The sequence below is a fragment of the Brachypodium distachyon genome, chromosome 3 (genome assembly GCF_000005505.3).
Source record: "Brachypodium distachyon strain Bd21 chromosome 3, Brachypodium_distachyon_v3.0, whole genome shotgun sequence".
Lineage (NCBI taxonomy): Eukaryota > Viridiplantae > Streptophyta > Magnoliopsida > Poales > Poaceae > Brachypodium > Brachypodium distachyon.
In genome coordinates, this window is record NC_016133.3 from 58,296,517 (window position 1) to 58,319,670 (window position 23,154).

Below are 23,154 nucleotides of genomic sequence, written 5' to 3' on the forward strand. Positions count from 1 at the left end.
CCATTCTTAACAGACTACCCTACTCGTCGGCAAAAACTGAAATTGACAGGGCTATCAGTGTAAAAAAGCTTGGCCTGAGGCATAAATAAGCGCGACAGACTCATATGCGTCTACAGGTCATCCGTCGGTATCCTAACACGCATGACAACTATTACAATGGTGCGCTGCTGGCACACTGCCCGTTGGGATACCCCAATAGGCATATGTGTTGAACTGTATATCCCCGTGCCATGTGCTTCAAAAAGCACAGAAAAAAGACCAACAGTACCACATGCACGCAACCTCTTTGTAAGAAGTCGGATGGACAATAAAACCACCACGGTGCTTCCTAAGGAGCGTGAAGTGAAGAAGACAACACGACACGTTCATTCAATCCTCTCTGAGAAAGTCTGATAAAACAAATATAAACATCGTGCTATAAAAAACGCACGCATGTACACATAGAAGAAAAAATGGACGGGGATAAATTAAACAACACCGAGAGAGAAAAAAGAAACACGGTCGCACGATTAACCCCTTGACTGGAGATGTGTGTGAAGCAAAAAAAAACACGACTATAAATCACGAGAAAAGTATTGAAAAAACCATGACGACACAAAACAGCCGTAACACATCCAGACTCTTCACGTAAGATAAAGAACAACAAATCCATGACGCTCTATTAGAAACGTGAAGAGAAAAAACACGACATGGCTTATTCATTCAACCCTTATTCGTGAAGTCTGATCATACTTGGTATAAAAAAGCACACACAAAAGAGAGAGAAAAAAAACACATATGATTGGTGATAAATTAAAGAGGAAAAAAAAAAACCACGGTTGCATGATCAACCCCTTCACGGCCGAAGAAAAACCCCACGACGAACAATCACAAGAAAAGAAAGAACCGCGACGGCACGAGACAACAAGCAGTGACTGAAGCTATGGCCGGCGATAGCCCCCAACGGCCAACCAGCTAGCTGCACAAGGTAGACCCACCTGCGCAGGCTGCGGGAGCAAAGAAACAAGAGCGAGACACGGATATGGAAAGGGCCGGGCAGGCAGGCGTGCACATGCCCATTAAACACCACGGTCCATCGGTCGATCCAAAGACATGGACCGAGAAGGGCAACCCTGGGGCAGCAGCACGTCCTGCTTAATTCATATGGATGGACATATCTTGACGCGCGCATCCATCGCCTGCACAGCCAAGTCGTCCCGCGTTTATAAATGCCTCCGTGGACCGAGATCGCGGGCCAGTTGATCTCGATCGTGCGCCCCGATGGCATGTTGCATCTGCCACGTACGTGTACGGTTGGTGCGACCGGGCGTGTGGGGAATCATTGACGGTCGCTTTGGACGAATTAAATATGGGTCATGGTCGACTCTCCACTGGGGGTGTGGACTCGAGTCCGGTCTTGGCTTGCGCTGTTTCTGATGAGCCGAGTCTCTCTCTCTTTCTTTCTCACCCTGCACGCACGCAACTGTACGTGGTCCTGCAGCAGCTTGCCATGGATCGGTTGCTGCTAGCTTGGCGCCTCTGCAGATTGTTCGCCCATCAGATGACAAAACCTTGCCACGCAGCTGGCCGCCCTCAGCTCGTCTCTTTTTATACTCCACCTCCTTTTCTTTTTTTCTGTGAGTACCTTCTCATGGCCAATGGCGACTATACTTCTCTGCTCGAAATGTACCGGTGTACGACTCGTCAAAGGCAGCCCCGCCCTCTCAGTTAGTATAGTACATTTGTTATGGCACGAAGAAAGGCGGCGGCCGGAACATTCATATGTATGTAAACCTAGCTTGCGAGATTGAAATTAAGAACAAATCATCAATTAAGGATCGATGGAATTAATGGTGGTGCTAGAGCTAATTAACACTACTTGACGGGGAAGAAAAATGAATGAACCGTCGACGACCATGGCAACAACAATGCAAGGCGGTGATGATCGATCGATCAATTGGCCTCATCATAATTAGACGGCAAAAAAATAATCTCTCGCATTTGATCAAACCCTAAAACTCTAAAAGAACAAAAATAACAACCTCTCTCTCTCTCTCTCTCTCTCTGCTTGCTGCTCATGCGTTAATTTCCCTCCTCTAATTCTCCAATGGCATGCACACGCCCCCCGCTCTTCCACTCACATGCTGACATGCACATACAGCTAGCCCAAGCATGCATGCAAAGGATGAAATATCAATCCATGATCTAAATGTGCATGCCTGCCATGGAGTGTAATCCTCGCGAGTTGTCTAGCTAGCTACGAGGAGATAGAGGAAGGGAAACCACAAAACCGGAAAAGGGAAGAAGAAAAAATGGAATCAAAGACCAACAAATTAAGAACAGATCAAAGCTAGGCACACGACCTGAGTACCAGAGACCAATGCACGCGCGATCCTCGGAGACCTTCTTCCTCTACGACTCGCTGGTGCTCATGCTCTCGTGCCGCTCGCCGCCGCCACCGTGCTGCTGCTGCTGGCTATGGCTAGACGCTCCTGCGTCCGTGGGCGCCGCCGCCTGCGCCCGGTACGCATTGAGCGCCGCAAGGATCCCCATGTGCCCCTCTCCTGCTCCTCCTCCTCCGGCTCCGGCTCCAACCGGGCCGAGCCCCAGCTGCTGGGCCGAGCCCGGCAGGAGCGCCATGGGCGCCGCCGGGAAGTTCATGAAATGCAGCCCGCTCCCACGGTACACACCGGCGCTGCCCATCTGGGCCGGGAACGTCCAGATCGACTCTCCCCCTCCCCCACCGGAAGACGGCGCTCCACCCTGCGTGCTATTGCTGCCGCTGGGCACCATCCACACGGTGCCGCTCGGCATCTGGCTCTGCTGCGGCGTCGTGTACCCGGCCATCTGCTGCTGATACTGCTGCTGCTGCTGCTGTTGCTGCTGCTGCTGCTGCATTTCTTGCTCCCATCTCCTCTTCCTGGAAAGATCAGCGGCGTTCGGCGACGACACGTCGAGCCCGACGCTGCCCGAGTGGAAGTTGAGCAGCAGCGGGGACGCCGATGCCGACGCCGGCGCGGCATCCGACGGCGGCGGGAACCCGAGCCCGACGACCCGGTCCCACGCGTCAGGACGAGCCCCCGCGCTCCCGATGAACCTTGCGGCGGCGGCGGCCTGGGCTGCGCCGGGGCTTGGCAGGCCGCGGAGGTGGGCCGGGACGACGGAGAGCGAGGAGCCCGAGGAGCGGAGGGAGATGTTGAGCGAGGTGAAGTTTGCCGGGATGGTGCCGGTGCCCGTGGCGGCGATCACCGCCGGCTCGGCCTGCTGGAGGAGCCACTCGATGGTCTCGCCGTCCGTCTTGTGGCCCAGCTCACGGGTCAGCTGGAACACGCGCGCCGCGCACAGCGCCGGCATCCGGATCCGCCGCCCCCGGCCTTCCACCTTGGTGTGCCGGTCCTTGGTCGACGTCCGCTTCGGCGCCGCTTTGTTGGGCCGCGCGGCCGCCAGCTGCATCTCGGACGAAGATCCATTCCCGCCGCCACCCGAGGAGGAGCCCGGCGGCCCAGCAGCGGCCTGCTGTTGCTCTTCTTCCTTCTTCTCGAGGAGCTGCAAGGGGAAGTTGGGGCGCCGGCCGCCGCCTGATCCGGCGATGTCCATGGTCAATTAGACCATGTTATATATACGCTACACACACGGCTATATCTGTAATCTGCCGGCGTGTATCTTCTTTACCCGGGTGGTGATTTGGAGGAGAGTGGAAACGGATTTGATGTTGCTGGGCGCCGGCCGGGCTCCTCTTGTGGGTCTAGCTCGTGAGCTCCTTCGTCTTGTGGGTCTAGCTCGATCGAGAAGGTTAGGTGTGCCGATGGTTGAGAGAGAGAGGGGCTGAGGGAGTGCTTCAACTGTCGCCCAAGAGAGCTTAGCTATGAGCCTACTAAAGATTGCAGCTGGCTAGGTTGGCCGGAAGGAATCCTTCATCAATCCTCATGTGATATGATAAGAGCGAGAAAGAAGCCAGGACGGGCTGTGTTTGTGTTTGTGTTTGTGTGTGCGTGTGGGAGATCACAACACTATTTTATGGAGTTTTGGTGAGGGTTCATCGATCTCTGATATGATCTGAAAGAAAGGAAGAAGCATGAGCAGATGGCCCTAGCTAGCTAGAAGCTAGGAGAGAGAGAGAGGAAGAAGAAGATGGTGTGGTGGTACTTTGTAGGGCTTGGAGAAGAGAACTAGCTAGATGGATGAATTAAATGGTTCCTTGATGATGTAGAGAGAGAAGAGCTTGAGAAGGAAACTGTAGTAGCAGCAGTGTACATGGAGGGAGACGGGCGAGGGGAGGAGGATAAGGCCGGAGGAGCTAGCTAGAGACTAGAGAGGTCGATCGGGGGCCGAAGAAATTATTAGCCAAAAGCCAAGCCAACCATGGCTCTCTGCTAGCAGCTAATCCCATGCACAGTGCCCATCAGTACTGTTGGCCAGAACGTAACGTGATATGTTCTCCCGATTGCTAACCAACGAATATCCCCATTTAATCAGCGATACCATAAACACTATTGCTTGCTCTATTCCCCTGTCTGGATCGAAGCTAGCGCGCGCTAGCTATATACGTGCTATACGGATTAACTCGAACAAGCCTGGCTAGCTATTTGGTGTGATTGAAAGCAATGTTTCCTTTGTGGATTGGTTGCTTTTGAGACAACCCTATCTATCTAGTATATTTTTCTCTAGCTTTTGCTGTTTGAAATGTGTTTTTTTTTTCACTGCGCTCCCTTTATTATTATTTTTATTTTTTGTAAAAGGGAAATCTTTAGGCTGTGGAGAGGCAGTCACTTGGTCAGACTCCACGTGCGGTGCTCTTTATCAGTCAATCCCCCAAAGACTGCACTGCCCACTGTTGGTGCCACTCTCTGCAAGTCAAAATACACAAGGAAAGAAAAATACAGCAAAGTGTTTCTAACTAGCTGCCCGTGTAATGTAATGTTGTTGTATTTAGTGTCCTGGATCGATGTTCCAGTTTCTTATTTTGTATGTTTCAGAATGTAGCACCCGGAGTGTGTACCTGCTACATTTTTTATTAAAAATATCAAATATAATCATGCAGGAGCATATATCCCATACTTTATATCTTGGGAATGTGCAAGCCTCAATTTTTTCTATTTCTCAAAATAAAAGTAATATCTGCTGAAATTATGACAGGAACAGCAAAGAAACAGATGATAAAGCAGGCCAGCTCAACGAGTAATCATTCCATGGCCTTTCCTATTATGCTTTGCCCCCTCCTTTGTTTGCCAGCCTTAGAATCTGCCGTGCCCTAATTTCTGGTGCCATGGACATGGTGCACACAAGTATCCAATATATATAGCCTCTTCCAGGCCTTATACTTGGACTAGGAGTTGAGCAGGGTGAAACAAAACTATAAGTTAAACGCCAAAGAAAAAAAAATGGACCCATGTCTAACCCTCTGCAAAAGATATGGCTCTGAATTTGTTGTTACTGTATATAGCATCTGGATTAATTAAGCTTTGCGTGACTGTGGTCGTGGCAGGTGTAGAATAAAAACTCCAACACTTACTCTAGTAGTTAAAAAATGTAGCAGCAGCTGAGCAGGCAAATAGTCAGATCTCGCAGCTATAGGTGTTTCTATATTTAAATGAGCACAAAGTTGTTTATCCATTTCTACCAAAGAGTTGGGAGAACATGTAGCTATATATTGCTAGCTTAATCCAACCTTAACTTGCAACGTCATGTCCTTTTCATTATTCTTAAATTTTACTTCCCCTAAGGTCCCAAAGTTCCAAGAGCTCTGCCAAATCCCAATCTCTTTTTCCTCTGACCATTCTCTGGTATGGACCTAATTTATCTCTCTGACCTCCCTACTGTCAACCATGTTTGGGACAGCAAATGTGGAGTGCTATCACAAGATGGACGATAGATGGCAGAGATGTAGCCATTGGTAGATAGAAATTCACCAGCCCATCTGCATTGACCAGGCTCTTATCTAGCCCACCTTGGAATCATTTAAAACTACCAAATATGACCAGCTGCTGATTCTGTTATAACCAGCCGGTTTTGGAAGGAGAATTTTGGTTGATGAGGTGGATATGACTAATTCACAAAACATATTTATGCATTAGGCACTGATCAATCTTGATTTTTTCTCTCCTCTTGTTCTGTGTTTCCAGTGCACGTTCACCACAAGGTATTATTGCTCGATTCGGTTGTTAGAAGCGCCTAATGAATATACACAGATGCGGCAGAAAACATTTCTCACCAACCATAGTCGTCCAACCGCCGTCTAATCCGTGCGCCGGGCCCACGTTACAGCGAGCGAGGGTGGCTTTCAAGGTGGTGACCATCAGTCTACAGAAGCATTGCTGCTAATCAAACAGCATTGCATATATTAGTGTGTAATAGGAGCAAAGCTAACATGGGGAGGAATGATCTATCAAAAGCAAAAGATTGCTGTTGTTTGTTACAGGTGAGACAGACAGCAACGCTCCAAGTACTCAACCTTTTCTTTTTTTCATCTCTTCTTTTCAGCCACACACAAGCTTTTCTGTACACTGCAGTGCTGCTCTCTCTTGTGATACTGCAAATTAATAAGGTGTGCATCAAAAGCCAGCAGCATTGCACGCATGTAAAATATCTAATGTGTTGCAGACGTCACTTTTGATATTAGTAGTAGGAGTAGCCAGACAGAATCCTGTCAGTTGGTACACATAGCATGCAACGCTCTTCTTTTTTCTTTCCTTCTGCTGTTTAAAGCTGGGATTGCATTGGCACCAGTTGTTAAAGGCCTAAAGGGTTGAATTTGGATCAGTATGTGAAGAAAAGGGTGGAAACGAGGGGGAGGAGGAGCAATCCATTTCTCAGCTTTATGAGACCTATTTACCAGAGCACACAGCTATTATGCATCTTGAGCGACTTGAGTCAAGCCTCTCTCTTTCTCTCTCTCAATCCCAGAAAAGGGAATATGCAAATGGCCAACCTGCATGCATTAGAGGGGATCAGGGACCTGAAATTGTGGGCTAGTGGAGGATCTTTGACATGATGCCCTTAATTAGCTAGGGCAACACCAACACCAACAGGGCAGCTTGCTGCTTGCAGGCTGCAGCCTTGCACATACACTCCTCTCCCTCGTATGTACAGTTCAAATATTCAGTGCTAAAACTTATGACAGCATCAGCAACATGTTATATGTGAGTTGTTTTTAGCTAGTAGAGTATTTTGATGTGTGCCGCTTTAACATATCCCCACAACTAAGCCAAGAGGAAAAGTCAGTGAGTGATCAGCAGGAGGCAAGTATGGCATACTCCTCCATCCCATACCAAGTGACTCAAATTTGTCTAAAAATAGACGTATCTATATATACTAAAATACGTCTAGATACGTGTAATATTTTGACATTTAATATTGGACGGAGGGAGTACCAGATGTATGTTTGAGATGACTTTGACCGGAAAACCACTAAATAAGAGTCCATGTGGGTGTCTAGAATTTTTTTTTCTACGGGCAGTTCTAATTAACAGGAATGTGTCCAAATTAAAACGCAGAAGCTATCGAATAAAATATCCGCTGCGTGTGATGGAGGGGAATAAATAAAGTTTGAGCATCTGATGTCAAATGATTGAGAAGCTAACAAAACAAATGATGCAGCTTGTTTAGAATATTGCCTAAATGCCTATCCTAATTAGTGCACATTATGTCATGTTTAGCTGGGAGGACCTGTGTCTTAGCTACTCCTGGCACGTACGGCAGGAAACTATAGACAATCTTATCAAATCCATTTTTAAATGCCAAAGCAGAGCTGCAAATGGGTCTGACAATGATTATGGTTCGTGAAGGGAGAGTATATGCATTATATAATAAATAATTATCATCGAATTGCCCTGATCATTACTGTCGATCGCTGGCTTAATTAAACAATTGCATGGCTTTCAGTGTTCCACTGGGGAGATTGATTTAAACTCCTGCAAACTTTCTGAGGCCGTTTGTATTAAGTGCAAAACGACTATCTAGCTTCATTTCTAGGTTTTCATTTGGTCATTTGAATTTGATGAGACACTTTTTGGCCCAACATTGCCAACCCACACATCCAGGCAGCCTGCAGAGCTTGTCTCCGTCTCCCTGGGTTAGATGGAGGATCTGGCAAGTTTGTAATTAGTGCAGCAGCTTGCCTTTAATAGGGTAAACTGCAGTGGTACTGCCTGACTTTTCTCACCTGTATGAACGTATATTTTTAAAGGGTACATACAGTGCATATATAAAACAGATAGGTTCAGGCTTCAGTGTAATTTTATTCTATCAATATATAGTAGCATTTGTTCTTTAATTGTATGGCTATTGAGAAACCGACAACGAGATATGTTCAAACGCAAGCAGAGCAGAAATCATGAAAGCATAGATCCATCCAACCAATGGTGTGATGTCTTTTTATATGTTGCAGTACTGAAACTTCTCTGTCTATATATAGACAAGTTGACAGAGAAATAAAAAGTATAACAATTTGCACAATATACATTTATAATAAGCAAAGCACAAATGTGTTCAGGAGAAACTGCTAGCTCATTCTCATAGGAGAGATTTTTTACGGTACCTCGGTACACCTCGAGTCAGGTTGAAGTAGTGAATAAATCTGGCCGTGCGCCCACAAGAGCAATCTGGACATTTTCCGTATCCTTTCAATCGAGCCAACGAGTCACTAATTCAGGTTGTGTATCCTGCGATTCGTGATACTGCCAATGTATGTGGAAGAAAAATCTTTTTCTCAGTTTTATGCTCCTATCACGTACGGCCACTAGTAATCGGTCCAGGTAGGCAGGGGAGACAGGGCCGGGGACTGTGAGTGCCATCGGGGAGGATGATTGGGACTGGATGGGCTGCGCCACGTCACCCAGACATTTGGAATCTTCCTGGCTGGGCCCAGATCCTTTAGGCCATGCCCACATCAATCACTTTTTGCCCTGATATTTACCACGCCACGCGGCCCAACTGGGCCCTGTCTCTCCCTCCCACGCACAAATATCAGCTCGTGGGCCCAGCCCGCGTATTTCGGACGGTAACCACGTACCCTCCCCGTAGGCCCCCTAGCTCAGTTCTCAAAAAAAATTTAAATGTATTGCACTCGATCCTCCGCTATGTTGACCACGTCACCATGGAAACCAGCTTCCTTCTTGAGTTCTTCCTGTGTCTTGAATCTTCTGATGGATCGTATGGATACTGAAAATAGTGCATGCTTTCGGATAACGAAAGAAAGAGCCGTTGCGGCGGCCAAAAGTGAAGATGAAAGTGACAAGGCACGTACGCTCAAAACACCAGAGCTCATACGTTGCGCCAATGGCGTGCATGTCGAGGTCGAGGTACTCTTTCGTTGCTGGCTATATATCTTAGACACCTGTTATTCTTTCGTTCCAACACGCGTTCAATCAGTACGTCGATCGATCAGATGGTCCTTTTCTCGTTCGGATCGATCGATGGGTCGCCTTTCCTGCCCGAAAACATGTCGCTACCACTTGCTGCCTAGATGGTCCAGGGTCGGAGGTTTTAATTTGCAGGGCCGCGCGCTGGCATGGGGGCGTTATTCTCTCCGGCTGCCTAGATGGATGGGATCTCGATCGTGCTGCTCGTTCTGCCGGCCGGTCGCCGGTGCGCCCTCTTCCACACGACCACCATGGATCCGGCAAGTAATCGATCCCCACACGGAGCGGGCCGGGGGGAATGCCTGCGTGTGTCTCCAGGGCAGGCGTGTCCGCGCCCCATGCAGCCGGACCACGACAGGCCGATTGGGGACCGAGCTAGCTAGGCGTGTGTGGATTTGGCCCTCTGTGCGTTGCGCATATATGCACTCGTGCGTGATCTGTGCGCGGGTCTCACTCTGTGTACTTGCCCACTGTTCCTTTCCACTGGTACTCCACAGAGGGTATGCATACTGCTTAATTACTGCTGCTACGAGATTATAGAGGAGACGGGCAGACATTGTTGATTACTCCTCTCCGGCTGTATGCCGCCGATTTAAGCTTGCAACCGGCATGCCTGCATGCAACCCGCCAGTCTCGATCGATCGATACACAGCACACACGCCAGTAAGCCAGTAAAATCGGGTTGGGTTACGGAGGAACAGGAGGAGTATTTCTGGCCAGAGGAATGGAGACGCGGTAATCGTGAATGGCGACCAAACAGGCGCATGTGGCTTCATCTTAACTGCGGATCCACCACAGGGTATCTCGGGAAACATCTCTAATGCAGGACAACAGACTTTCATTCAATACGCCGCGATTAAATACCATCTGCTCTACTCCTATACTCCGTAGTAGCTAATGCTGATCATCGACTGAGCGCATGCATGGCCCGGTGTTTCCAGAACAAACACAGCTAGCTAGATGTGTTATTTGCTTCCTTTTGCTAGTGCTGCTGGTTTGGTTTCTTCTTCTTCTTCTGATGGAATCAGAGCGAACTCGGTTAATTCGTGCGTCTGTGTCTGAGGATTTGTCGACCTGGCCGGGAGGCCACCCATTGATTGGTTCATGGTACTCAATTATATAGCTTTCACTACACTATACGGCACAGTCCAGACGCGGCATGCAACTTGAGAGTAATGTACTACTGATCATCAGCCGGCCGTCTGTGTACGTACGTGTTGTGATGCGGATACATGGGAGCATGGTGCATCATCAGTATTCAGCACTGACGCGTGACTTTGAAAAAGCTTCCAACAGTAGGCGACCATACATCGAAGCCACATACCGCTGATCAGAATTCAGATCGAGCCGGGCCGCAATAATGCAGAAGCAATCTGCCCAGCTAGCCATGGAGCAAATTAAGAGCCATGCGCGCGCCAAGGAAACGAAACGAAACCAGCTCTGACCAAGGAGAGATGCCAACTTTAGCAGCTGGACGATGCCATGTGTTGCTGCCTGGTGCTGATCAATTCAGAGGACCCATGTGTCCGGCTGGGATATCCTGTGGATATATGATCCTGTGGGATGCAGTTGCGCGTCGTTGGTCGATCAACGGGTGGAGTAGCTTGATAGCTAGACAAACTTGGGATCGGCTTTTGGAATGGGCCCCTGGAGTGGCACCCGTCGATCAGCTCTTTCTTGATGTTTCAAGCCTACCCTCTAGCTAATACGTGTCAAGAGCCTGGAATTCAAATGTGTCATGATTGCTCTGTTGGAATTGGTTATACGTTTTACTAGGACCGATTAACTCAAATTTGACGGGGAAAAATGTACTTTTATTTGCTCTGAGAAATGTTCGTGCAAACCATGCATTTCCAAATAAAAATAATAACGGTTTTGTTATTATGAAGTCGTCTGTTTTTGTTAAGCATATTGAGTAATTCATCTTTTAAACACTGATTCTTCCTCAGTTCCAAAATAGAGCGAGCGTGACTTTTGTTGACTGTCGAAATTTCTCAATTCTGACCAACCATATATCAACATGTATAGTGTCAAACAAAAATAACATGAAAATATATTTCACAATGTATCTAATGATACACATTCGGCATGTTGATATTTTTTGTTATATGGTTAGTCAAAGTACGGTCAGCAAAATTTATATGTCATACATTTTGGAACAGAGATGAGTTATATGTGGTTTCTCATGATAAATTCCCTTTTTATCCAAACATAAACCCATGATGATCAGCACTACGATACTGTATCACAGTTGGCAGTGAGATCGACGTGTTACCTAAGACGACTGGAAACTTCCAAAACAAAAGAGATGAAGTTAGACTCTATAGTATGTTACGGATCATGTATAATGCACGCATGCATGCATTCGTGAAACGAGCAGCCTCTGACGCGATCAGTGTAGTACGGCCGGCCGGACTACTGGAGTGGACCAAGGTCGATCGTCAAGATGCCATTGCGGCTGTAAGGTCGACGCGCACAGATATATATATGCATGCAGATGCGGAGAGATATAATCGAGGCGTGTGATGTAAACATTGGCTTGGAACATCAACCAACATTAAAAATCCCTGCGCGCAGGCAAGGAATAATTCATCTCGTACGTGCAAGCCAGCCAATGAATCCTGCATAGTGTAGGGCACGCTAGCTATAGCTAGTACATCCACGGCCGGATTCCACGAATGAAAACGAGTTTGATATGACTAGCGGTACTCCGGACGTATATATTGATCCACGTACCGGAGGCACTGTTCTACGTACTACAGTACACACTGATCAGAACGGTCCCTAGCTATAGCGCTAGCTACTGACTGTGCGCGTCCGGCAAGTCCTTTTTTTCTTTTTCACCCTGTTGGGAATCACATTGTGGAACAGGAGCAACTCCAGTCTGCAGAGATCCGAAACATCTCAAAAGGAGATGGACACTGTGGAACCATCGACCTTTCTGTCCATTCATCGGTAGATCACATTTAAACCGCCCGGCCAATTGTACGTTCGTACCGGGGCCATTGCTAGCCAGCTAGGTGAAAAACTTAACGGCCCAGACTCCTAGTTGCGAAAACTTGTTGCAAGTTTTTTGTTGTGGGTGGCACACTGTCACTCAGTAAATCTCTAGCTTGTACGCTGGCTACATAGGAGAGTACGTACGTACCGTATGTAATGTGCCGTCACATATATACGTTGTTCATGCATCCGGCCAGAGATATATATACGTAGCCAGTTTGGATCAGAAAAGGTGATTAACAGTCTCTGCAGCATGCATGCATCTGCGACTGCTTAATTTTCAAGGTCAGGTCCCGGCGGGCCGGCCACGTTCGCGCAATTAATCAAACTGAGAATTTAGGAATGCGCAGAGGGAGTGCTCTACGGCTATTTGATGGCGCGTCACGGGGATCGAGGCCACTCATGCAAAGCTGGGTCGACTCTGCGAAAACTAGATTGGATAAACGGGCAGAGCTGGATGATGACATGTGCTCCTAGCTGCTGTGGCTGCCACACGTACAGCGGTACAGATACAGCTGCTGCCAATTGCAGGCCGGCCGGCATCTGCCGCCTGTACGTACACAGGTGACAGGCCACCCACGATATTTGCACCAGCCTCAGTTTGTGATGTGCACCACGAGAAACGGAGAAAGAGACGAGATTACGATATTGACTAGTACCAGCTCATGCATGCACGGGTCCCGGCCCCAGCGAGCAGAGAGATCGACAGCAGCTGTAGCTAGGCTCAGCAGCAACGGTCAGCTACCGTTCCCATACGCATTTGAAGCATTGCACCATCTGGGACGTGGAGACCACACACGGCACGCGGTAGGCTCGCTGCTGGGCCCTTTAAAAAGTTTTTGATGGAGCGCTCGATATATCCCACTCACACCATCGTTCGTCGCTACTGATGAAACCGAACTGTTCCAGGTTTCAGGAGACATGCAGCTGCGGCTCACTCTCCTCGATCCCCCAATCGCCCCGGCTCCTGCAGTATAGTAGAGCCGGTACCAGCACTGTACGTGCAGATCCATCAGAAAATCAAGACAGGCATCTATCTTTCAGCAGTTAATCGAAACATATTTATGGATCTACTGGCCACAACCGGCATTAAGCAGGGCAGTAGTGTCAGATCAGAGAGGAGGCTCAGAGCTGCGATATGGAACTATGGCAAACATGCAAATGTTGGGCGGTCGATCGAGTTAATAATACGGTGCCGGATGCATATATAGACCGGCCGATGAAAGTCTGATACGGCTTGGCAGAGCAGAGCTGTGCCCGTTCTGCTGACATCGGATAGCTGTGGTACTCAGTAATCTTGCAGTTCGAATTAATCGCGCATGCAGCGCAGCACGTACGTGCAGAGATCTTTGTAAATTCGATCCATAAAGACAGTGTCCAGATGATGCATACTCTCGTACGTGCAGGATAAGATCGAGCTTGCAACCACATGATCACATCACACGAGCAAAACGGGGAAGGCATCTTCAGGAAAAAAAGAAGAAACAGAAGGCAGGGAGCAGCGACTAAACGGGACGGCCCAACAAACTGATGGATGGCCGCGGAACTAGATGGGCCGGTTCGTCCCATGTGCTGCTGGGAAGACATAGCGCTGTTTCGAGCTACTGAAGCCCAAGTTGCCCATAAAAAAAAAGGCTACTGAAGCCCAACTAAAATTAAACTAAAAATCATTAAAAAGAAATTATCAGAGCCAGGTTTCGATCCTGGGACCTGTGGGTTATGGGCCCACCACGCTTCCGCTGCGCCACTCTGATCTTTGTGATTAGCAAACGAACAATACTTTATTATCTCTTAAACCATATCTCTTTTGTAACTGCTCTGTACTGGACCGCTGGTATTGTCATCTTTAGTGCTATGACCTAAACTGATTCGTTTCTAGTCTAGAAAAGGCTACACCAATATGAGTTGCAAGTACTTGCTGGGCCTGTTTGAACTGATATCGGTTTCATTTTTGTGGGAATAGAGCCATGGTTTTTTAAAAGGAATAACACTTTCACCGCAAAAGAGTTGAGAACGAAAAGTGACACATACGTACAGTTGCAATGTGGAGATTTGTATTTGTAGATCTAGCTTTAAAATATACTCATGTCGTATGTTATCCTCCCTACATCGCATGAGTATATACATCATACAGACCAATGAACCTAACAAAAAATGTTACATAGCCATCGTCTTTATGGCAACTAGATAAAAAGTCATACGGTTGTTGCGCGACATATGTATGTAGTTTTTTGTAGTTATTTGGTTGTATGATCCGCTAAGTTCGGTCAATCAAACGATAAACCATGTTCGAGTGTGCTTCTTCTCTCATTCTAATGCCATCTTGATCGTTTCTTGAGGTCCATCGGCTAGCTATTCAATGCCGCATCACATTGAGAGGTTACTACCGTCTCTTGAATTTGAAAGATAGCACACCACTTATAGTTGTCTTGGCGCTGATGAAACCGGTCCAAGGCCATCATGGTCATCACCTTCTCTCGCTGGCTTTCTCTATCACATGCGCCATCTTCTTCCTTAATGATCCATAGGATGGTAGGACGAACCACCGTATGTCATTTACTCTGTAAAATTAGGGAATGGACGTTCATGCTTGTATTCAGACAGATGGAGTAGGATTGATGACTAATAATAATCGCCCTATTTCCCCCTAAAACAAAAGAATTAGATTTAGAATTAGGGGTAGGAATTGTCTCGCTGTCCCCCTTTCTCTTCTGTTCATCGCCTCCTCTCCACCCCGACTCGTCCACCCACCCCGCGGCCCGAAAACCCTAGCCAGTCGCCGCCGGCGAAGCGGACTCCACCGGCGGCTGCGAAGATGAGCGGCGGGGGGCCGCCGAGGAAGCGCAACTTCAAGATCGAGGCGTTCAAGCACCGGGTGGAGCTCGACCCCAAGTACGCGGAGCGGACATGGAAGGTCCTCGAGCACGCCATCCACGAGATCTACAACCACAACGCCAGTGGCCTCTCCTTCGAGGAGCTCTACAGGTCGGTCCAGCTCCCGAACCCACCTGCATACGCTAGCCTTGCCGCCGCTCGTCGGTTCTCCTGCCTAGTTATTAGAGATGCATCCGTCTCAACCTGTGTGAATCGGGAGAAGATGCAATTGGTTGGGCCTGTGCGCCAATTCGAACTGGCCCGTGATAGTATTGATTGGAAATTAGCTGGGCACTCCAATCGTTTACGGTGATGGGCACAAATTGATTTATCAAAGAGAATTCTGTCTGAGTATTTGTGATCCCATCGTTTATTACGGATTAACTCGTTTCTTGGGGGGTGACAATGAATAATGAATATCACTAGATGTACGAGTCATGCGATTCATCTTTACTTGTTATGTAAATGGTGACATCCTGCCCGTTGAACAATTGAACTCTAATGTTGCAGCTAGTTGGTGGTAAATTTACTATGCAAGAATATTGGGTGCAGAGGGCATGTAGTATACCAAGTACCAAGTGCTACTGTCATAATGTTTTATCACCTTAGTGTAATTACTGAGTTCTCTTGCTACATGTGCAGGAGTGCCTACAACATGGTGCTTCATAAGTATGGCGAGAAGCTTTATACTGGTCTACAGAGCACTATGACATGGCGCTTGAAGGAAATATCAAAATCGATAGAGGCTGCACAGGGTGGTTTGTTTTTGGAAGAGCTGAATGCAAAGTGGATGGATCACAACAAGGCATTGCAGATGATCCGAGATATTCTAATGTACATGGATCGGACTTATGTCCCGACATCCCATAAGACACCTGTTCATGAGCTTGGTCTGAATTTGTGGAGGGATCATATAATTCACTACGACATGATCCATGATCGGCTGCTTCACACCCTTCTTGATATTATTCACAGAGAAAGAATGGGTGAAGTGATCAACAGAGGCCTGATGAGGAGCATAACGAAGATGCTAATGGATCTTGGTCCTGTTGTGTACCAAGATGATTTTGAGAAACCTTTTTTGGAAGTTTCGGCTAGCTTCTACAGTGGGGAATCTCAAGAGTTCATAGAGTGCTGTGATTGTGGGAACTATCTTAAGAAGGCTGAGAGACGGCTCAATGAGGAAATGGAGCGTGTCTCGCACTACTTGGATGCTGGCAGTGATGCAAAGATAACTAGTGTGGTGGAGAAAGAGATGATTGCCAATCACATGCATAGATTGGTCCACATGGAAAACTCAGGGCTTGTCAACATGCTTGTAGATGACAAATACGAGGATTTGGGTAGAATGTACACCTTGTTCCGGAGGGTTCCTGATGGTCTATCAACAATCAGAGATATGATGACTTCTTACCTGAGGGAAACAGGGAAGCAATTAGTGACGGATCCTGAGAGATTGAAAGACCCGGTGGAATTTGTTCAGTGCCTGTTGAACGAGAAAGACAAGCATGATAAGATCATCCATGTTGCTTTTGGCAATGATAAAACCTTCCAAAATGCTCTAAATTCATCCTTCGAGTTCTTTATCAACTTAAACAACAGGTCACCTGAATTCATCTCATTGTATGTTGATGACAAACTCCGCAAAGGACTGAAAGGGGCAACAGAAGAGGACGTGGAGGCTATATTGGACAAAGTCATGATGCTCTTTCGGTACCTTCAGGAGAAGGATGTGTTTGAGAAGTACTATAAGCAGCATTTGGCGAAAAGGCTTCTGTCCAGCAAAACTGTTTCTGATGATGCCGAGAGAAGTATGATAGTTAAACTCAAGACAGAATGTGGGTATCAGTTCACCTCCAAATTAGAGGGCATGTTCACTGACATGAAGACATCTCAGGACACCATGCGTGATTTCTATGCGAAGAAATCCGAGGAACTTGGGGATGGCCCTACACTTGATGTCCACATTCTCACAACTGGCTCTTGGCCAACGCAACCCAGCCCTCCCTGCAGCCTTCCACCTGAAATACTTGCAGTATGTGAGAAATTCCGTGCATATTATCTTGGAACTCATAATGGACGGAGGTTGACATGGCAAACAAATATGGGAACAGCTGATATAAAAGCCACCTTTGGGAAAGGCCAGAAACATGAGCTGAATGTATCCACTTATCAAATGTGTATTCTCATGCTGTTTAATTCTGCCGATGGACTAACCTACAAAGATATCGAACAAGGTACTGAGATACCTGCCGTAGACCTAAAGAGATGTCTCCAATCTCTTGCCTGTGTCAAGGGGAAGAATGTTCTCCGGAAGGAGCCCATGAGCAAGGATATATCAGAGGATGATACATTCTACTTCAATGACAAGTTCACAAGCAAGCTGGTTAAGGTGAAGATTGGGACAGTGGTGGCTCAAAAGGAATCTGAGCCAGAGAAACAAGAGACTCGCCAACGGGTTGAGGAGGACAGGAAACCTCAGATTGAGGCTGCCATTGTCAGGATCATGAAATCCAGGAGAGTCTTGGACCATAACAGTATTGTAGCTGAGGTTACCAAGCAATTGCAAGCACGATTCTTGCCAAACCCTGTTATCATAAAGAAGCGCATAGAATCTCTAATTGAACGTGAGTTCCTGGAAAGGGACAAAGCAGATAGAAAATTATACCGCTATCTTGCATAAAAAAGCCACCATCTGATGGATATTTCATGATCAGGTGGCTGCCTTGTATTCCTGTAAAACATAGTATTTCATTATGCTTGAGTCCAGTTTTATTTGTTGGACATTGTCCACTGGGATCGCAGCAGCTGTTGAATTTGGTTATTCATCGATTGAAATGGAGTTCTTACCCAATACCTGTGAAAATTTTACCAGTCAAGCATTTTTGTTGAGCATACTTTTTCGTTCATAAGGGAATACATTTTACTCCATTTCCCTTCTCTTTTCCTGAATATGCTACTTCTGCATTTCGTTGTTGTTTTAACGTTCTGACATCTTTAACATCAAGTTCAATAATTAATGACTTAATGTTGATTGCCAGTTTAGAACATAATAGTGGCGAGCCCAGAAACCAAATGCTTGCGGTCATGGACTGGAGGGTGCTTACAAAAAACTTGCACATATTTGGAAGAAAAGATACAACTGAATTTTCAAGATACAAAAAGGAACCTCTAGAAATTACCCCTGGAACATGTTCTAACGTAGCCTGGAAATGAAAAATACTACTACCTGCTTTCCTAACTAACATTTTCACTCCTTCACAGAACAGTAACTGTCAGAATAGCAGTGAGAGTTGAAACTGACAACATAAGTCCAGAGAAAATGATCATCAGTAATGTATCTCTCCTACCAACGACTGCAAAACTTGTTCAATATCTCCTCTGTACAAGCATGGCTGGGACTTGGGACACTGCCTGTTTTCTGCTCCTGTGGATCACAGCAGAATACAATCATGCTCTGTAGAATTTCTCCTGCGCCTGGAAACTGAAGAAACTAGTAGGACGCAGCAAGAAGAATCCCATGCATCTAACCGGAGCTGGATGCATAATATGTGTGTCAAAATGAAATAGTGGTCTTGCCCCTAATTCCATAGTGGCTGCCTTAGCCTGGCATTGATGAAGTGTTATCCAAACGAAGATTAGTTGGTGGTGGATCTGTAGTTTCATTAGTTCGGTGATGGAACAGTTTAGCTACTGCTCTTCTTTCACAGTCCTGTTTTAGCAATAAATTGCAGAGCACCACATTAGAATTCTATGTAAACCTGTTCCAGCATTGATGCACTGACAATATGACTCTAAATTTACTTCTGTAAACAAGGAAAATACATAAGTGTTTAGATGGAGAGCTCAGTCTCAGCAAATAAAAACATGTTAGTCACGGTTACATTAAGTATTAACCAGCACATCAGAAGGAACTCAGCCAACAAAAGGAAGGCTCTACAGAGAATACCTTAAACATATTTAGGTGAAAAAGTTTTCCTGTGTTCATTCTCCTGAGCTTCAAGTAAGTGTATGTAAAACTCAACTGATCACGTGAGGTGAAACGGTTGACCTCATTGAACCAAAGGCATGAAAACAAGTTAGACATTGGTGTATGGGCACGCACAATGAAAGATCCTTCAGGCACATCTGCACAATTGCGATACACTAGATCAATTCATTGATCAGTCACAAAAAAAATATATACTTGATAGATAGGAGAATTTATCAAACATAAGTAAATGATACTCACAACTCGGGAGAACAGACTCTTGGGCAGAGTCATTAAACTTCACAAGACCGTCAGACTGATAAAAGTAAAATTGCTCGTCAATGGCAGTATGATTATACTTGTTCAAGCGCTTGTTTTGAAGCACTTCCTCCCAGACACAGGTACGATCGTAGTGCATTGAAATGGCATATTCTGCTTTCTTTCTCCATAAGAAATACTCAATGATAAGCATTGGATCAGCATGAAGACGCAGTTTGCTATCCAACCAAATGGAGTACCTAACAAGTAAAATATCTTTTGTTAGTCATAGAGAAAGAATGCACGCATTGGTAATATAAATAGGAAAATGCATATAATGTGCCAGTTATTAGAAAATATAGATAAGACTACAAGACCCTAAACCACATTAAGAGTTCATGGGGTTGACATGCAGCAAGAGATCAACCAGTTAGTAGGTAGTAACCAACAAATTCTATGTGCTTTAGGATTGCATGCTCTAAGGATTGCAGTTAGACACTGCACATAAATGGATCCACAAAGACTTACAAGGCAGATGGGAAGAGCCGCTGAGCAAGAAATTTTGGCACCTTTCCTGCTCTCCGCATATCTTTGTAGGGTAAGTTCTTAACTATAACAATTCTCCAAAGGCCAATGAATCCATTTTCATCAGGGACGTGTCCTTCAGAGGAAAGGGTTGCTAATGTTAGCTCATCCAGGAACATGATGAAGCATACATTCTTCTTAGAGTATGAGCCAATCTGTGAGAGTTTAAAACTGGTAATGTTTCTGACATAGTGTAATAATGCCTATTGTTCTACTAACAAATATCGCTAAATTACGGAACTGTGATGAAAGTAAAATAGTACTCCCTCCGTTCTAGCTTTGTCCTAAGTCAAATTTCTTAAAATTTGATCAAGTTTATAGAAAAATCTACCAACATCTACAACTCTAGACTAGTTTTATTAAATCTGTCATGATATATATCTTCATAGCATACTTGTTTGATATTGTGTACTATATTAGTACATTTTTCTATAAATTTGGTCAAACTTTAAGAAGTTTGACTTGGAACAAAACTAAAAAATCTTATAAAGAGGAACGGAGGGAGTACAAGATATTGCCAAGGAGTGAATGATAGTAAATTTACCTCTGAAAAAAATACAGCACCCGAACTTACCATTTTGCTACTTAAAAGCAAGGTACTCATTACATACAATACATGCACAAAAAGGATAACAACATTACCTTGCTCTTAGTTGGTCTCCTCAAGTAATCAGAGCCGCCAAAAATGCATGATGACACCACAATACGGCAGGTAGCCATATAAGCCTTGTCAGTCTCATCCAAATCAAATCCACTACTAGGGTGACCCTCTGGTCCTTCTACAAAACCACAGTGGAGAGTTTGGTTTTCTGCATAGTATGTCTCATCTCTTTCCTGAAGACTCTGGTGCCCACCAAACAATGGTCCGAAAAGGGCATTACCAACCAACTTTTGCTCCTTCAAGATATAGTTCAGTGAAAACTGTGTAAAATTGTTGTAGTCAGCAGGCTCCACAAGATTGTCAACCGATGGCACAAACTCAATTTCACAGGGCGCATCTGCAATATTCATTCTTATGTCAAACTCAGTATTTATTATAGAACTGGGAAACATCAAGTTTTTAAAATATACCCATCATTTACATGTTTCATTTAGCACATAAATATGTTAGCAAATGCCTAGTGTCTTTGCAAGGACAAGGCTTTATGCTATGTTGGAGTAATTTTGAATGTAGAACCATCAGAGCCTACATACATGTTCATTCCAAATGAGGCATCTAAGGTAAATGTTGGATAACAGATTTGTTTTACAATAGACTAAAAATGACATTTAGGAACTCAATTTATAGAGAGTAGAGTTCAGAAGATCTCTTACAACGCTTGCGAGGTTTCTTTCTTCTTGTGAAGGGTTCTGACCCATTTTTAGTCCTGACATAAAAGTAAATCTGATGACTGAAATTTAGTGATGCCAAAAGGCATGTGAATATACATAGTTAAATATTTGCAGAAAATGGTAAAAGTGAATTTACATAGATGTATTTGTTTTCATCGTAGCATTGAGGGTGTGTCTCTTATCTATTTCCTTCCGAACATTATCCGCAACCAACCCAGGGTGCACTGCTGCAGAGCACAACATCGTCATTCCAGAGAAGTCTGAGAACGTTATCAGCCAAAGCTGATTGTGTCATTCTAGCAAGCATCTTAGTTCATGAAGATTCCAGACAGTGAGGTTCAGCAACGAAATTCTTTGTTAGACAAATTCATCATACACAGAAAGCTGAAGACTAAAAGGAATTTATCTTACAGTTAAGTACTTCATGTAATATCGGTTTTACCGTACTTAAGATGACAGTGCTGTAATTAGTACTATATGCTTATAACCACCGTAACTTCAAAATCTAGACAGGATGCAAATAAGGTCATACACATACGCCCAGGGCTAATCCAATATACGAACTGCGATGGCTTCCGCTTGATCATAATTACATCGTTAGTCGTGGGATTTCTACCTCTAGTAACTGTAGTCCAGCGAATTACTGCAAATGCGGCGGAGAGGATACGTGGATGCTACTTGCACAGAGAGAACAAATCGCAATCTGTTCACCGTCGCCACGCCACGACTACATGTCTACATTGCAATGCAAGCAAAACTGGCACTGTTCTTCATCGCGGAACAAATCAAAAGCCGTGCTTCCGCAGGGTGGTTATTAGGAAAACTTACCGTGGAAGGGGAGGCTGGAGTGGGAGGAGAAGGAGAGGTAGGCGAGGCAGAGGAGCGCGACGGAGAAGGCCGGGAGGAGGAGCAGGCGGCAACGGCCCCGCGACCGCCGGGGATAGCGGCGGGGCACTGCCGCGGCCGGAGGAGCGGATATCGGGAGGCGGCGCTCCGCCATGAGTCGCATAGACGGCCGGGCACCGGGAAGAGCGTGTGCCCCCGAAATCTCACCGGCCTTTTTCCCCCACTTCTTTGTTTGCTGCTGTTTCGGTGTCTTCGCCCCTATTTTTTGGGGCACGACAGCGTCCAGATTTCTCGTCATACGGTTTTGGCCTGGGAATAATAGATTTTGCTGGAAGGCCAAGAGTTCTCAAGAGAAACATTCTGAACATGTAGCTATATCTGTTTTTCGTAACAGTCTGAGAAGTGCAGTAGTCCAATGGTTTGATGCACTTGATTCCAAAGTTGAGAGCGGCTATGTTTCATTATATCTCACGGCATGTGATGATGCCTTGTCTTGGTAGACCAACTTTAAACTTGAAACAAGATAGCCGTGCAAGACTCGTTCCATAAAAGAATGATGACTTCTGCCCCCATGATCAGAGTCACAGTTTAGCCGCTTTCAGTTGCCATAGATTTACCTTGCTGATAGTAATAAACAGCACCCTCCCTCTCTGTCTCTCTCGCCTGGAATAGGAAAAAGCTTAGTCGAATGATGTAGTTAATTTAAGTTAGGACTTTTGAGGGGTATGTCAGACCATGATAATCAGCAGGAACATAGCACGTCAAAATGGTCAAATCTGACGCACTGAGGGCACAACGAATTTCGTAGCTGATAGACAAAATTCAGTTTGGACCAGCCTATAACAAATACCTCCAGCCCAATTGCACGCCTGGGATCAAACCCAACAATAGCATTCTACTTGAAGCTTTCATATGTTGCTGAAGGATCAGCATAAACGGAACTACTTCATT

General features: G+C 45.8%; 3 protein-coding genes and 1 non-coding gene across 5 annotated transcripts; 1 reads left to right on the forward strand and 3 right to left on the reverse strand.

Moving 5' to 3' along the window:
• Positions 1-1,918: 1,918 nt before the first annotated feature.
• On the reverse strand, positions 1,919-4,467 carry LOC100833697 (transcription factor TCP15). The gene has a single exon (XM_003570604.4). The coding sequence runs from the start codon at positions 3,574-3,576 to the stop codon at positions 2,392-2,394; it is 1,185 nt and encodes a 394-aa protein (XP_003570652.1). The 5' UTR covers positions 3,577-4,467; the 3' UTR covers positions 1,919-2,391.
• Positions 4,468-14,020: 9,553 nt separating this feature from the next.
• TRNAM-CAU lies at positions 14,021-14,092 on the reverse strand. The gene has a single exon. It is a non-coding gene; the product is annotated as a tRNA-Met (tRNA).
• Positions 14,093-15,018: 926 nt separating this feature from the next.
• LOC100834318 (cullin-3A) lies at positions 15,019-18,078 on the forward strand. Its single transcript, XM_003570606.4, has 2 exons — positions 15,019-15,323; positions 15,855-18,078. The coding sequence occupies exons 1-2, from the start codon at positions 15,154-15,156 to the stop codon at positions 17,893-17,895; spliced, it is 2,211 nt and encodes a 736-aa protein (XP_003570654.1). The 5' UTR covers positions 15,019-15,153; the 3' UTR covers positions 17,896-18,078.
• Positions 18,079-18,268: 190 nt separating this feature from the next.
• On the reverse strand, positions 18,269-22,857 carry LOC100822345. 2 transcript variants are annotated; one of them, XM_010237817.3, is made up of 8 exons: positions 22,186-22,857; positions 21,494-21,581; positions 21,340-21,392; positions 20,668-21,023; positions 19,969-20,180; positions 19,444-19,700; positions 19,162-19,340; positions 18,269-18,924 (listed from the first exon to the last, which is right to left on the reverse strand). In XM_010237817.3, the coding sequence occupies exons 1-8, from the start codon at positions 22,499-22,501 to the stop codon at positions 18,814-18,816; spliced, it is 1,572 nt and encodes a 523-aa protein (XP_010236119.2). In that variant the 5' UTR covers positions 22,502-22,857; the 3' UTR covers positions 18,269-18,813. The 2 variants fall into 2 exon arrangements, with proteins under 2 accessions (XP_010236119.2, XP_010236118.2); XM_010237816.3 differs by having other exon boundaries at positions 21,494-21,584; positions 22,186-22,856.
• Positions 22,858-23,154: the final 297 nt, after the last annotated feature.

What these genes read in the sequence shown, in the direction of transcription:
- LOC100822345 (XM_010237816.3), bottom strand. Translation starts at nt 22,501, where the DNA reads ATGACGAGAAATCTGGACGCTGTCGTGCCCCAAAAAATAGGGGCGAAG. An exon ending in ATGAAAACAAATACATCTAT is followed by an intron (nt 21,393 to 21,493) that starts GTAAATTCACTT and finishes CTTTTATGTCAG; the next exon opens with GACTAAAAATGGGTCAGAAC. An exon ending in AAAGAAACCTCGCAAGCGTT is followed by an intron (nt 21,024 to 21,339) that starts GTAAGAGATCTT and finishes TGAATATTGCAG; the next exon opens with ATGCGCCCTGTGAAATTGAG.
- LOC100834318 (XM_003570606.4), top strand. Translation starts at nt 15,154, where the DNA reads ATGAGCGGCGGGGGGCCGCCGAGGAAGCGCAACTTCAAGATCGAGGCG. An exon ending in TCCTTCGAGGAGCTCTACAG is followed by an intron (nt 15,324 to 15,854) that starts GTCGGTCCAGCT and finishes CTACATGTGCAG; the next exon opens with GAGTGCCTACAACATGGTGC.
- LOC100833697 (XM_003570604.4), bottom strand. Translation starts at nt 3,576, where the DNA reads ATGGACATCGCCGGATCAGGCGGCGGCCGGCGCCCCAACTTCCCCTTG.